The sequence below is a fragment of the Impatiens glandulifera genome, chromosome 9, assembly GCF_907164915.1.
Source record: "Impatiens glandulifera chromosome 9, dImpGla2.1, whole genome shotgun sequence".
Taxonomy (NCBI): Eukaryota; Viridiplantae; Streptophyta; class Magnoliopsida; order Ericales; family Balsaminaceae; genus Impatiens; species Impatiens glandulifera.
In genome coordinates this window covers 12,142,002-12,156,476 of record NC_061870.1, presented here as the reverse complement: position 1 = coordinate 12,156,476, position 14,475 = coordinate 12,142,002, and the positions used below count along the sequence as shown (strand labels likewise).

The 14,475-nt window shown below is 32.8% G+C and overlaps 2 protein-coding genes, 1 non-coding gene and 1 pseudogene across 4 annotated transcripts; 2 read left to right on the top strand and 2 right to left on the bottom strand.

The window, feature by feature from the left end:
- The first annotated feature begins 447 nt into the window (after window positions 1–447).
- LOC124914187 (probable sphingolipid transporter spinster homolog 2) lies at window positions 448–5,676 on the top strand. 2 transcript variants are annotated; one of them, XM_047454686.1, is made up of 16 exons: window positions 448–700; window positions 1,013–1,099; window positions 1,501–1,602; window positions 2,130–2,234; window positions 2,390–2,465; window positions 2,694–2,768; window positions 3,219–3,321; window positions 3,398–3,460; window positions 3,642–3,690; window positions 3,805–3,863; window positions 3,987–4,060; window positions 4,147–4,260; window positions 4,495–4,614; window positions 4,719–4,841; window positions 4,929–5,007; window positions 5,247–5,676. In XM_047454686.1, exons 1-16 carry the CDS (start codon window positions 627–629, stop codon window positions 5,378–5,380), a joined length of 1,437 nt encoding a protein of 478 aa, XP_047310642.1. In that variant the 5' UTR covers window positions 448–626; the 3' UTR covers window positions 5,381–5,676. The 2 variants fall into 2 exon arrangements, with proteins under 2 accessions (XP_047310642.1, XP_047310641.1); XM_047454685.1 differs by having other exon boundaries at window positions 451–700; window positions 3,633–3,690.
- Window positions 5,677–5,918: 242 nt separating this feature from the next.
- On the bottom strand, window positions 5,919–5,992 carry TRNAN-GUU. Its single transcript has one exon. It is a non-coding gene; the product is annotated as a tRNA-Asn (tRNA).
- A 419-nt stretch (window positions 5,993–6,411) lies between these two features.
- LOC124915825 (agamous-like MADS-box protein AGL53) lies at window positions 6,412–6,855 on the top strand. The gene has a single exon (XM_047456574.1). The coding sequence runs from the start codon at window positions 6,412–6,414 to the stop codon at window positions 6,853–6,855; it is 444 nt and encodes a 147-aa protein (XP_047312530.1).
- Window positions 6,856–7,490: 635 nt separating this feature from the next.
- LOC124915824 lies at window positions 7,491–8,928 on the bottom strand (annotated as a pseudogene).
- Between the last annotated feature and the right edge of the window lie 5,547 nt (window positions 8,929–14,475).

Genomic DNA, 14,475 nt, shown 5'->3' with positions numbered 1-14,475 from the left:
CCAAATGAGTCTAGGGGTAGAAGACATGTATATTAAAAAGATCAAAACGTTACGAGTTCAATTACAACTTCTGATTTGAGTTGAAACGAGAGACCATGATTGTGGGGTGTCATGCTAGTTCTCCTTAATTTAAAAAAAAATTAAACCGAAGGGTCGGGGTGAGACGCACCAAAAAATAGAGAGTGTAAAATTAAGTAGTTTTTTGAAATCAAAGGACATGAATGAAAATAAATTGATTTGAAGAGCTTGATTGAGAAGTAAAATGAACTTAAAGGGCTTATTTGTTATGTTCTCGCCTACAACGGAAACAACCCCTCTAAAAAATCCAGTAATGGCGGTTTCCCCGTCTTGGACTGTTGATGGATGAAGTACAGAGACGACGTCTTTAGCTATGAAAATACAAATTGTTCTTCTTAGTATTATTATTATGGAGCCATAAGAAAGGGAGGAGGAAAATGAAAGCTCAGCAAACAACGTAAAGTTCGAATAACAGTCTTCTCATTCAATCTAGTGAAAATCGTATAAATCTACCTACATTTCTACTGAATCATGATGAGAGAGGAACTGCTACATTTCTTCTTGTAATCAGTAGTAGCACGGCAAAGGTGACTGTTTCGATTTTGAAGATGACCAAGGCGGTTATGGCGAAAGATTCAGGCGACTTGTCAACCTCCAAATCTTCTAAGTTCACTCCTCAGACGTGCGTTTTCACAATTTATATTCTTTATAAATAAATTATTCAGACTAAGAACAGTGACTGTGTTTCTTTCGATCATCCTGGAAGTCTCTTATCCAATCGATTCATGAAAGTTTGCTGGATCATAAAAGCACTAAGGCTTTACTTTAACTTTGTTGAATCTATTTGAAATGTATTTGAAGCTGCAAGTGTGCTGGTTACTGGTTAAACTATTTCCTAATGTCGCAATTTATCATTATTGCTAACTTCTTTTTATGGACTTGATCATTATGGAAACTTTCTTGATAATATTTTGTTTTACCTTTTATGATGCAGGCTACTTGTTGTCTTCTGTGTTGTCAACTTGTTAACTTATGTGGATCGTGGATTGATAGCAAGCAAAGTTGTGAATCAGGCAATAGTGTAAGTCTATTTACAAGGATTACTTGTCTTAATTTGATTTCATTAGATGATGCAATTTCTTCGGCAAATGCAATTTTTTTATATGAAAGTTGCTATATGAACATACAAATTTTCGTCAGCGGGTTTATTTTAATGGAATTTTGTATATACAACGGATAATCTTCCTTGTGAAATTCATTTTTTCTAAACTATATGAACCAGACACTTCTTAAAGCTGTAAACCACTGTTCCATCTATATTGGTTCTTCTTGGCTTGTCTACAAAATCTTTATAATATTTCTTCAACATAGATTTACCATGACCTAGCTATAAACCTTTGAGTTTCACCTAAATCATATGTGTTTAATGTCCTCTTTTTCTTTGCTTATTCACTTAATTAACTTGTCTGTGCATGTTCATAGGGATGCTTTTAAGCTGAGCAACTTTCAAGATGGTATTCTATCTTCTGCTTTCTCAATTGGAATTCTTTTGGCATCTCCTCTGTTTGCATCCCTGTCAAAGAGGTGATGCATGTTATGTTCCACATTTTGTATTGGTCTATCTTTGTATCTTCCATTGTAGTCTCAAGTTCTTATCTCCATTAAAATATTGTGTTTGTTTTTCTATTTTTTATCAGCCTCTTAGACTCACTTTTTCTATAATCAGTTTCATGCAACCGCTAATCATTAATACAAAACATTGGTTTTTGGCGTGCTTGAATCAGTTCCATGCAGCCACTGACCATTACTGTATAGCATTGCAATAATGAAGTATTAACTACAAGTTATAAATTCTTGCTTAAAATAAAGGTCAAATTAACTTGAGTAGTTCCATATTTGGTTAAATTTCAGTTGATGCTTTGTGTTGGACTTAGTAGAAAAATTGGAGGCTTTGTTTTGTTTATTGAGATTAGTGACTGCAAATTGCAATATGAGATATTTAATATTTTGCTTGTTACATTCTGACGCTTGAACTGGAACCAGAATTCTCATTTTTTAGCTTCTGCTTCTGCCCAATTAACACAATATTTCTGGTATCATTTTTTTTGCAGTGTTAATTCTTCTAGGCTAATCGCAATTGGATTAGCCACGTGGTGTTTTGCTGTTGCTGGTTGTGGATTATCATTTAGTTTCCTGTCTCTCGCTTTCTGCCGAATGTAGGTCTATTTGAACTACATCTTCACAATAGTCTTTGATTTAGGATTCTGTAGGCTTATTGTTTCGCTTTAAAAGCGTTTAAGTTGTTTTCTCATTATATGTTATTTTCCTATCAGTATTCTTTTTCAGTCTTCCTTTTTCATGATCTGTTCAGGCTAGTAGGCACTGGAGAAGCTTCTTTTATGAGTCTGGCTGCTCCATTTATTAATGAAAATGCTCCATCTGCTAAGGTTTTATCCCTTTCACTTCTTGTATGCACTACCTAATATTTGATCCATGACAAGCCAGACAACTGTTGTATGCATTATGGAATTTAATCTAGTTTGGTTTCTTCCAAAATCAAGATAAGATATATGCATGACGTGTTCCATATCCTACATTCAATTAAAAATGTTGATTCACAGTTTCATGGATAAAATTTGTTCTGATAATGACCTACCTAACATGTTCTACATCAGAGATCAATGTGGCTTGGGACGTTTTACATGTGTGTACCATCTGGAGTTGCTTTGGGCTATGCCTATGGTGGATTTGTAAGTTCATATATTCTTTTGACGTATCATTTTGTTATACATTATAAACCTCCACTTGACTCATTTTGTCACTTGTTTGTAGTAAAAGGTTTTATATTTTGTAAGTTACATGTCATAATGTCATAGTAGCTGTTATTTTACCCAACAAATACTTTTTGCTCCATCCATTATTTCAGTTGTCACATGTAAATGCATATAGATATTTAATATTGGCAAATAGCATTTGAATTGGACAATTTTTTTTGTTTTTTGAGATATTGTTTTTACTCTTAGACTTTAGTGCACGCTATCCTGCCTGTGACTTGGGACTTCTCTGCCAAGCACTTCAAAGGGGAAATCCTTCACTTTGTTCACAACTCATTTTAGCAAACACCAGATCCTACAATCCTTTATTAGTGTAGATAATTTGTCCAATTCTCACTTATCAATCCTTTCATATATGGTTTGTAGGTAGGGAATCATTTTGGTTGGCGTTCTGCATTCTTTGGAGAAGCCATTATAATGCTCCCATTTGCTATTATAGGCTTCTTAATGAAACCTACACACTTGAAAGGTGTATCCAAAGTTCTGTTCTTTTATGCTTCATCTGCTAGAACTTTCTCTCACTTTTGGTATTTTGTCAATTGCAGATTTTACTCCTATTTCAAGAAAAGAAATAACATCTGAGGGAACATCTACCTTGGAAGTGAAAGGTATGCTCTTAATGGTAGAAAATCAATTATACCAAACTTTTTATCATTTTTTTTCACTATTTTAAGGCCTAAATTTACGATGAGTTTAGATCTTTTTACCCTCACCTGTTCTAGACAATTGTTATTCTTTGTGTTTCCATGTAATAACTGGATGAATCATATTTTTGTACAGATGCTGCAGCTATTAATGTTAGCAAAGTACCCAAGAATGAGAATGCAGTAAACCGAAGGTTTATTTCAAAATCACACTACCAATTCTCATCTCATATTACGCTTTGACATTTCATTTCATGTAGTGTAGAAATGCATATTAAAGAAAAAGAATCAATCTTATCTTATGGTAGGTTTTTGCAAGATGTGAAAGCGCTTTTCCGAGAAAGGGTTTATGTGGTGAACATTCTGGGTAATTTTTTGTTCATTAAAATCTTCTTCTTGTGATAAGATTATTAGGACATCTGCATTGTCACAAATTGTCTACTATTCATTTCTACATAATCACTCTTCTTTCATCAATGACTTCATGCAGGTTACATCGCATACAATTTCGTCATAGATGCATATTTATACTGGGGACCTAGAGCTGGTTATGTCTATGGAATTGTATGTTTCATACTTAATTATGATTACATAAATGGCTTATAAGTAAAAATACTATTTGAATAATATTTTCTTCCGCCTTTTGGCAGAATAATGCAGGAGTTGTTTTTGGAGGGATTACGGTTGTTGGTGGGGTGGTTGGAACTGTAGCTGGAGGTTATGTTCTTGGTCGTATGTCTTCCACAATCTCCAATGCTTTTAAGGTACTTTCTTGATACACAATGATATAAAGTAAAATAACCAAAATTGTCTTTTTATTATTTTGGGTTATTTGGTAAAACGACCAAAATAAAGTAAGAGTAATTTGGAAATAACCCGTATCAAACAAGGCCTAAATCTTCCAAATGACTTAGAATTCAAATAATAGGGGTCATCTCACAATTGGAATTTGGAACCTTCAAATGTATATATTTTATTTTATTCTTTCCCTTTTGCAGCTCCTCTCAACAGCAACCTTTTTGGGTGCTATCTTTTGCTTCGCCGCCTTCTGTTCCAAAGGAGTCTACACTTTTGTGGTTCTTTTCTCAATTGGCGAGCTATTTGTGTTTTCTGTGCAGGTAATTTTTGCTCACTTATTCTTTTTAGTTTTATCTGATCTAGAGTTCACTTTTCGAATACAATGGGGTTTTGCACTGAAATATTGTATTTTGGCGTTTCGTAGGGACCAGTAAATTACATTACTCTTCAATGTGTAAAACCAAGTCTGAGACCAATGTCAATGGCTATATCTACCATTGCAATTAATGTATTTGTGCCTTGGTCACCACTTGTTGGAATTCTTCAGGTATGTATATATATGGTTTTCTAGTTTTTTTTGTTATTATCTATTGAAAAAGTATAATGAAGTTCATTTTGGGATATCATTCTTCAGGATCATACTAACAACTGGAGGATCACATCTCTTATTTTAACATCTGTTCTCTTTCTGGCCGCCATAACATGGTTCACAGGTAAAATTTCATTTTAGCGCGTTTATTTCTTGATAAAACAAGATAAATAAACTAGTATTTTTGTCACAATTTATGTGAATCTTAAAATTGAAAGTGATTTTTATTTGCTTTGGTATAATCTTATTCTTTGGATCATGATCCAGTTTTGTTGCTTCAATGAGTATTACAATGATCATGATCAGATTATTTAGAAACTATTGATGAACAATGAGTATTAATCAATATCTATACATGAACAGGGATCTATATCCATGGAAAGGGTAGAGTAATAGAGGATAGCGAGGATCCTGCAGTGGTAACTGACGAGTCTCTCAAAAAGCCTTTGATTGAAGAGAAGAAAGTGAAAAAAGATGAAACTTCTGGTGAACCTTAAGCCGAAACAGAAGTGCAAGAATTAAATGCTGGAATATGTCGGATAATGCTTTTTTTAAAGTTTTGTATTATCTATAATGCTAATTGTTACTCCCTGTTTCTTCCATCGCTTGGATTGTTTATTGGGTGAAGAAAACCTTGTATACTTACTTTGCCCAAGCGACCAATAACAAGTTATATTACCTGTTGGGAACTTTCTTTACATTTTGTATTGTAATATGATAGCTAAACTGTTACTATAAGCTTTGTAGAAGAAAATAAGTCTTTCAAAGAATAAAGTTTTTATGTGCTTATGCAGATCTTAGTTTTCTTTACATTTTGTATTGTAATATGATCTAGCTAAACTGTTACTTACTATAAGCTTTGTAGAAGAAAATAAGGTTTTCAATTTATAAAAAGAATAAGTTCTTATGTGCTTATGCAGATCTTAGTTTTATGAAAATAAAATAAAAAGGAATTGTTTTCAAGGGAATTTGTGAAGTAATCCAAAGAAGAGTTTATAAGTTATAATTTCAAATGGAGAAAAAGTAAAAAAAACTCGCTAGAAGGAGGGCTTGAACCTCCGACCTTGTGGTTAACAGCCACACGCTCTAACCAACTGAGCTATTCCAGCTTTTGATTTTAAAATTATTATAATTATTTAATCAATAATTATTAAAGTCACAGAATGAAAGATAAAAACTAATTAAATATCAAAATCTTTTTTCTAATCACAATGATAACAAATTATGTTATGTATAATTGATTTCCTTCCATATATACATTAAATAATATAATTAGATATAATAGAATAGGGGAAGAAATAAATAAAAAAAAAAAAAAACGCGTGAGTGGCGTGGTGATTAAGCAAGCGAGAAAATAATTAATTAATTGGGCTGGGCTGGGCTAATTATTAGGTTTGGGTTGTTTAGTTGATTAGGTTAGTTTAAGTTTAAATACAAATAAGCGGTAATAATAAGAAAACATATTAAGACCTTGATATAGCTCCTTTACTCTCTACTCGTACGAGAAGGAAGGATCGATCGATCGAAAATGGTGAAAGCTTGTTCGTCTACTATGTTGAAGAACGTGAAGAAGAAAGCTTCGGAATTATCTACGCTGTGTAGCGTTGATTTGTGCATCTTATCTTTCTCGGCCGACGGAAGAGAAGTGGAGACTTGGCCAGAAAATCCTAACCAACTCAAACCCATTCTCAGGCGATACAAGGAACACCGATCTAAATTACTTAATAATAATAAGACCGGAGTTGGAGTCAGAGGAGTCAGAGGAACAACCGATCAATTTCGACGACGAACAAGTCCACGGCCTTGTTCTTGGAATAGAGACTCTATTTTATCGTTGGTTAATGGTTTGTCCTCAAATTCTTTGAAGATTATTTCCGACCAAATCGCAACAAAGCTTCAGATCATCAATTCCAAAATAGAGTTCCTCAAATCGCAGCAGCAACAAAGTTTCTCAAATCTTTATAATTCATAAAATAATGCTCGTTATCAACCCTTTACTCTCGATCTGCCGCCCCCGACGACATCTCATTTTTATTCCGACGACATTTATTCTGATGAAATAATATCACTTCTTGATGATCTACCCATCGTGTCAGAAACTATTTGCGTTCCTCCTGTTGTTTCTAATGATCTGCCGTCATTGCCCCGGGCTCCCTGGACAGGGGACATTATTAATGGTAATTGACAGATGCAGATGGATCAATATCTCAATTATGTTATTAAATTATGTTTCTTTCCATAGTGAATCCTGTATATACAATTGATTTCCTTTTTCAATCAATTCAAAATCTTTTTACTTTATTATTATTATTATTTTATATTCTTTACGTTGGAGAATTATTGTAATCTTGTCCACATCTTACATCTTGAGAATACTTTTGAATTGCGACATCACATATTTGATTATTTACAATTTTATTTGAATAAACCTCTTTAACATTTATATGGAAAAATTATAATTATCACATTTTTTAAAATACTAATTAAATTAGACAATCAATCAACATTATTTAAAAATATTTTTAAATTCATTTAAAGTAATATAACTTTTTGGCGCGTATAAGTCCCAACTGATATAAAATAATAATATTCTATTTTTTTAATAATTCAGAGTGTCTTAATGAAATACGAGTTCACCGTTGTCTGCTTTATATAAAAATTTATATTCATTTGAATCTCATACCTCAATTTTTGCAAAGCTTTATGAAGTTGTGGAGTGCTTCTATCATATTACAGGAGTAAACCATTAAGTTTAATTGCTGCTCTAATTGCTTCTTTGCGAGAAATAGGCTCCAAAATACGACTATCATCCTCATTGTCTTCATCTTGATTGTTTTCTCTAAGACCCTTAATGATTTTTTCATTAGTAAAAATCTCGGACGTGTCATTTTCACCCAAATAATCCAAGAGTTGATCCACATTTATTGCGTTACGATAATGTAACTACTTTATTGTTGACCACAATTCTCTAACGTCTTCTTCTTCTAAAAGCTGTGAAACCACATTTTCTACCGAACAAAGTTTATAATGTTGAAAGCAATTTGCAATTGTGGTATTCTTAACGTCGTTCATCCAAGCTGAGATAGCAATGTTGATTGCATCTAGAACATTGATCTTCTCTAGATTTGTTTCTCCAGTCTCAAAACCCTCTAAAATTGAACGATAAAATATGCGACGATAATGCATCTTAAATGCTCTTATAACCAATAAAACTTTTCGTTCATCCATTTTTTTGTCGAACCATCGAACAAAATTTTCAAACAATACTCCAGTAATCCACGCTCATTTTTGGCACGATATTGACAATTTAAACTTTGTAAATTAACGTTTTTGAAGCAACGTGGTTTCACAAACTTACCGATGATCCATAATGGCATTTTCTCTGACCCATCTTCATTGCAATAAATGTCTATTGTCATTCTTTCTTTGTCATTTTTTCTTCCCTCAAGTTGTTTCGTAGCCAATGAATGATCAACTTGTAATCTATAAAACCACCCAGTTTCATCAATATTGAAAATATCTTTCATGGCAAACAAGCTTATTTTATCTCTTATTGTTGGCAAGTTGCTATCCACATCTCCCATAATGACAGACCCGCTTTGGCCAAAACGCCTAAAGGACTTGATACCATGCCGAGATTTAAACCTCTCCACCCAACCAAGAGAGTAATCAAACTCTAGACCATTATCACCATACAATATTTACATAAAATCTTTTTCCTTCTCTTGAATTAACTCTCCCAATATATTTACCCGCTCTTGATGTTGAAGAATTCATTCATATAAAGCCTTTTCTAGATTTGAAAACTTTGCGGATTTGTGTTGTTTGGAATCAGGTTTCGTCAAATCAACCGAGAGATATTTCGATGACCCCTTAATTGTATTCGATATTGTCGCTTGACTAATTTGGATATTAAATTTTTCAGAAACTCAATTTTGTAGCTTTTTTTGAGACGAAGCTGAATTCTTGCTTTTATACTCGCACAAACTTTACGCATTTCACATGTCATGGTTGTATGTTTCACCCATTTGAGATGGGAAACCATTAGAGATTAATACAACAAAAAAGAAGATAGTAGTATAAGATTGATTAAGAAGAGAAGAAAGAAGAAAGAAGATAGAAGAGTAGTAGAAGATTGTGTATTGTATGTATGTACTTGAAGATAAATATTTTGAAATGAAAATCATCTTACAACATAGGATATTACACAATTTACTGTACATATTAAATAACTTTGAGAATATAAAAAGTTTTACAATTGATTATACTTTAACAACTTATAAAATAAATGAACCCCCGCTATATAGAATTTGAATTTTGAAATTCAACAACATTTAATAAAATTATATTTTATTATTATGCATGTAAAATAATAAATTATTACTTTATCGATTAAATAATATTTCGATAATATAATATTTTTTAGCTGACCCAACGTTATTACTTTATAGGCAGTCTACTGTATCTATATTTTAATATTTTAAAATAAAATAGTCTCTTTACACTAATAATAATAATATATATATATTTTAGTCATCCTTAATCATAGATAGAGTTTGTCTAGCTTTGATTTCTGACCCTCACACTTTTGGGATTTTAATGAAATGGTTTTAACCGTTTTTCCAAGAAAAAAATATTTATTTTTTTATATAGTAGGAATCAAAAGAGATGGGCTTATGCGTCCTCTAGAGGGAGGAGTAATGATTTATTATTTTTTTTGTGAGAGGGCACAGAGGCCGGGAAATTTGACGAAATGATTCTGATAATGAGTCAAATTCGAAAAATGACCAATGCTTGATAAACTTTGTAAAAATGATACTTTCGGCCTACGAAATGTTTGTCTTACCCCCGTGACTGTCTCCTTACCGCGTAATATATAATAAGCGTAACATGTAATATGCGTATTACATAATAAGCGTAACATGTATACGCGTAATATGTAATAAGTGTATTACCTATTACGTGACTGCCTCCATACCGCGTAATATATAATAAGCATATTACATATTATGCTTATTATGTAATACACATAATATGTAATACACATAATATCATCATCGCCTCGACTCTCTAATCATCCCCGTCTATGAGAAACCCTACCCATCATCCGTCTCTAAGAAACCCTACTCATCATCCGTCTCCATTTTTAGCTGCTCATCATCACCGTCTCGACTTATCATCTGTCTCGTCATTCCTATATTTAGGTGAGTTTAGCGTTTAGGATTTATGTATTCTTATTCCGACGTTTAGAGTTTTGCATGTACGTATGTGTATATTCTGATGGATAATCCTTATTGTTTAGGGTTTATGTAGCGTTTATGTATGTATATTCTGATGTTGCTTATTTGAGTTGGTTAGGGTTTATTTAATGTTCCTCACTCACGCGTATTACATCACGTGTATTGTAATGTTCTTATTCTACATGCATGGTTTAAGGTTTATATAATGTTTGTGTATTGCAATATTCGCGTATTGTAATATCTGCGTATTGTAATGTGCTTATTATGTATGCATGGTTTAGGGTTTATATAATGTCCACGTATTGCAATGTCCACGTTTTGCAATGTCCACGTATTATACTGTCTGCATATTGCAATGTCCGCGTATTGTAATTCACCTTCACGCGCATTGTTTGTTTTTTACTTACTTACTGTTATTCCTTTTTTGTAGATGGCGTCAACCATAATTCCTGAGTTTGCTGCTAGGGTATCATGAAAAATCAATCCGTCAAATATTGCCAACAAGTTTGCTGCAATGGATAAAATGGAAAGGGTAGAGCAAACCCAATTCTGATTTTTATTTAAAGGAGCACTAGGACTATGGTTCTCAGGAACGATAATCCATTAAATACTCTTCAGGAATAAAAACTCAAATTTTAAGTAGATGTCTCGTGAATGGAGAGGAGTTGTGATTTGGGATGAAGTAGTATGCCTTGGTGACGGGCCTCAAATTTGGGAGATTCCCTACGTTGGAAAACATCTTCAATAAAGCTGGAGAATGTTGACCTTTGGTTAATGCAAAACATCTTCAATGAAGTTGGAGAATGTTCACATTTTGTGGTTAAATATTTTAACAGTAACATGATTGTTAGAAATACAGACCTTCAGTCAAGATTTATGTCCTGCTCTAATAAGGAATATGCATGGAAGATGAGTCTAGTATTCTTAGTTTTCCATTACCTCTTCTTCCTTGAACCAAAGAGGTAAAATAAATATTAAAATCCTTTGCATGGTCGAGGACATCGACACTTTCCTCCAATTTCCATGGGAAATGTGTCCTTTAGAGCAACCCTGAAGGGTTTGAACAAGGACCTAGAACACGTCAGGTCGGTATATCTAGACAAGAAAGAAGTCATGGGGAAGAAGGTCAATGTTTCTTATACCGTATTTAGTTTCACACTAGCCTTCCAAGTGTGGACCTATGAGGTTATCAAAACGTCTATTCCCAAACTTGCCGAGAGGATGATGCTACAAGCGCATGAGCTTGTCTGCCCAAGAATATTACTGTACAAATCCAACAAGAAGAGCACCGCCTCTGATCTTCACATTTCCCTACATGGTAAGTTTGTCAAAAAGATGGAAGTGTCTGAAAATGATCTTTATGGCGGGGAAGAGTTTGAAGATATGAGAGGTAATTTGTATGATTCATTATTTGAACTTGATTCGAGAATGAGAAAACATGAAGAGAATGAAGATGTAGTTCCTCCTAAACCTACCATGAGGAGAAGACTATTTAATCCCCTAGCCCTCCCCCCCAACACCTCTCATTATGTTCCTCCCAAACTTGCCAAACCTGTCACGAGGAAGAAAAAACTAATTACTCCCCAACCCTAGCACCTCTCATTCTAGAGTTGGAGGAGGATGTGGTGGAAGTGAAGAATGGTGAAATCCAATATAAGAGAAAGAGGTTAGTGTCGAAACTACTTATTCCCTTCACCAACTCTTTTGGAAAAAATAAATGGAGGTTAATGATACAATCAAGGTTGATCCTCTAATGAAATTTGAACCTGAACGGTTAAAAAAGTTGACAGATTTGATGAAAAAGTTGACAAATTTGATGAAAAAAAGATGAATTTGAATTGGTGGAGGTCAATACTAGCAAAACAGACTATTCATTCTTCAATACATTGCTGAAAAAATATAGTTGGCTCACTGATCAAGTATTCTTCATTCTTCAATAAATTGGTGTGGTGTATTGTATAATGCCCATCACACTTATTGTATAATTCACGCGTATTGTGCAGGAGATTAATGCCAACTGTTTTTTTGCTAAGAAGAAGAACTGTCCAATTCCTTAGGACATATAGTAAGGATTTCACAGTCGTTGATTGTCATCTCGCTAGTATGTTCTCAACACACTATGCACAGTTTACTAATGATCTAGAAGACTTTTTTTTATATAAGCCTTTTGGAATATTACTAGGGTTCGGTGGACATATATATGCTCACATGGAGTAAAGTTAATGACATTTATGTCCTTATGAACCTTGAAATGACGCATTGGGTATTGTGCATAGTGCGTCTACAAGAAGGACGTGTTGATGTCAATGACTGTGATCAATCTATTTAAAAGGGGGAAAGTTTTGAAAAATTCATGAAACCGCTCTATAAAATGCTTCCATACTTTCTTCACCAAGCAATGTCTAAAGTGGAAAAAGTCAAGTATCCTAAGATGACCTTGACCAACTTTAAATTTAATAGACTCCCACACAGAAGTTCAAAAATCAAAATCATATACGGACTGTGGTATATTTTTACTTATGTATCTAGAGTACCTGTCTACTAAGCTTGATCTAAAAGATGTGGTATCAGGAAATATTATTTTTATGAGAAAGAAGTGGGCAGTCATGTTATTCCACCAAATTATAAAACCTTGGGTAAATTGTTGTTAATTGATATACTATTGTCTTTTTATGTGAAATAACATGAATTCCGTACATTTGCACGGATAAGAATATATATAAAATATTATTTATTTATAAATATTTTAGATAAAATTAAGTTTAATCTTAAACTTAATATTAACATATATTTTATCTCTTCTCCACCCTCTTAAACCCTCAATTGACTCTCATCTTGTGACTGACACTTTTTCATATGCATTTTTTATCCCTTCGGTAAACCACTCACCAAACTCAACCACTAACCCTCCAGTTGATGCTAATCTTGTGACTCACATTTTTCATATGCCTCTTTATCCCCTTGACAAACCACCCACTGACCCTAATCTTGTGACTCACACTTTTTTATATGCTTCTATCCCTCGATAAACCACTCACCAATCATAGTCAACCTCTCTTTTATTCCACTTTAACAAATCAACAACCAATCCCAATTGATCTCAAACTTCTTATCCAATGTCAAAACAACGACTAACCACCACCCGACATTCATCTCGTGACCTCACACTTTCAAATGCTCGTCAAATCAACAATTAATTCAAACTTCACACTCGACAAATCATCCCCCACCCGACCTCCATCTTGTGACCTCAAACTTTCAAATGCTTTTCAAACTAACCACTAATTTTGACCTCACACTCGACAAACCATCCACCACCTGACCTCCATCTCGTGAACTCACACTTTCAAATGCTCGTCATACCAACCATTAATTCTGACCTCACACTCGACAAACCACCCACCACTCGACCTCCATCTCGTGACATCACACTTTCAAATGTTTGTCAAACCAACCACTAATTCTGACCTCACACTTTCAGATACCTATCATTTGTTTAAAAGTTGCGTCACCATATATTATAGTCAAGAATACATTCATGAAAATATAAATTTACATGTTTTGGGATTAAAACCCTGGTCTTCAACATGAAATGTGAACACTTAAACCGCTAGACCACTTATGATCGTTGAAATAATTTTATTATTTTGTGTATATATATATTTTGTATTTAATATTTATTAACAATTAGTTAATTTTTATATTAATATAAAAATTATTTATACTCATAAAGAAAATATTATATATGATGAGAGAAAAAATGTATGATAAAAGATAAAATGTATTTATATAAGATTAATGATAAAAAATAATATAATATATATATATATATAAGGTAACAAATAAATATTAAATTTTGAAAGTAGGTGCATTTATAAAAACAAAATTGTTTACATATATATATAAATAAAATAAATATAAAAAATTATGAAGGTAGGTGAATTTATATATAAAAAAAATTGTTTACATTTTGAATTAATATAGATAATTTTTTAGATGATATATGGTATGAAAATATATATATATATATAATTTATATTTATTATATATATAATATATATATATAATATATATATATATATATAATATATATTATAATGAAAAACAAAATTTAATTAAGAAAGAGAGAGTAACAAAGAGGAGAGAGAAAATATATGATGACGTGGATTATATATTTGATGATGTGGATTAATGTGTTACTTGTTGACTTTAAGCATTATTATATATATATATATTTATATCTCATCAAACTCAACTAGTAATCCTCCAATTGACCCTCATCTTGTGGCGCATTTTTTCATATGCCTCTTTATTCTCTCGGCAAATCACGCACTGACCTTAATCTTGTTACT

What these genes read in the sequence shown, in the direction of transcription:
- LOC124914187 (XM_047454685.1), top strand. Translation starts at nt 627, where the DNA reads ATGACCAAGGCGGTTATGGCGAAAGATTCAGGCGACTTGTCAACCTCC. An exon ending in TTATGTGGTGAACATTCTGG is followed by an intron (nt 3,864 to 3,986) that starts GTAATTTTTTGT and finishes GACTTCATGCAG; the next exon opens with GTTACATCGCATACAATTTC. An exon ending in CTGGTTATGTCTATGGAATT is followed by an intron (nt 4,061 to 4,146) that starts GTATGTTTCATA and finishes GCCTTTTGGCAG; the next exon opens with AATAATGCAGGAGTTGTTTT.
- LOC124915825 (XM_047456574.1), top strand. Translation starts at nt 6,412, where the DNA reads ATGGTGAAAGCTTGTTCGTCTACTATGTTGAAGAACGTGAAGAAGAAA.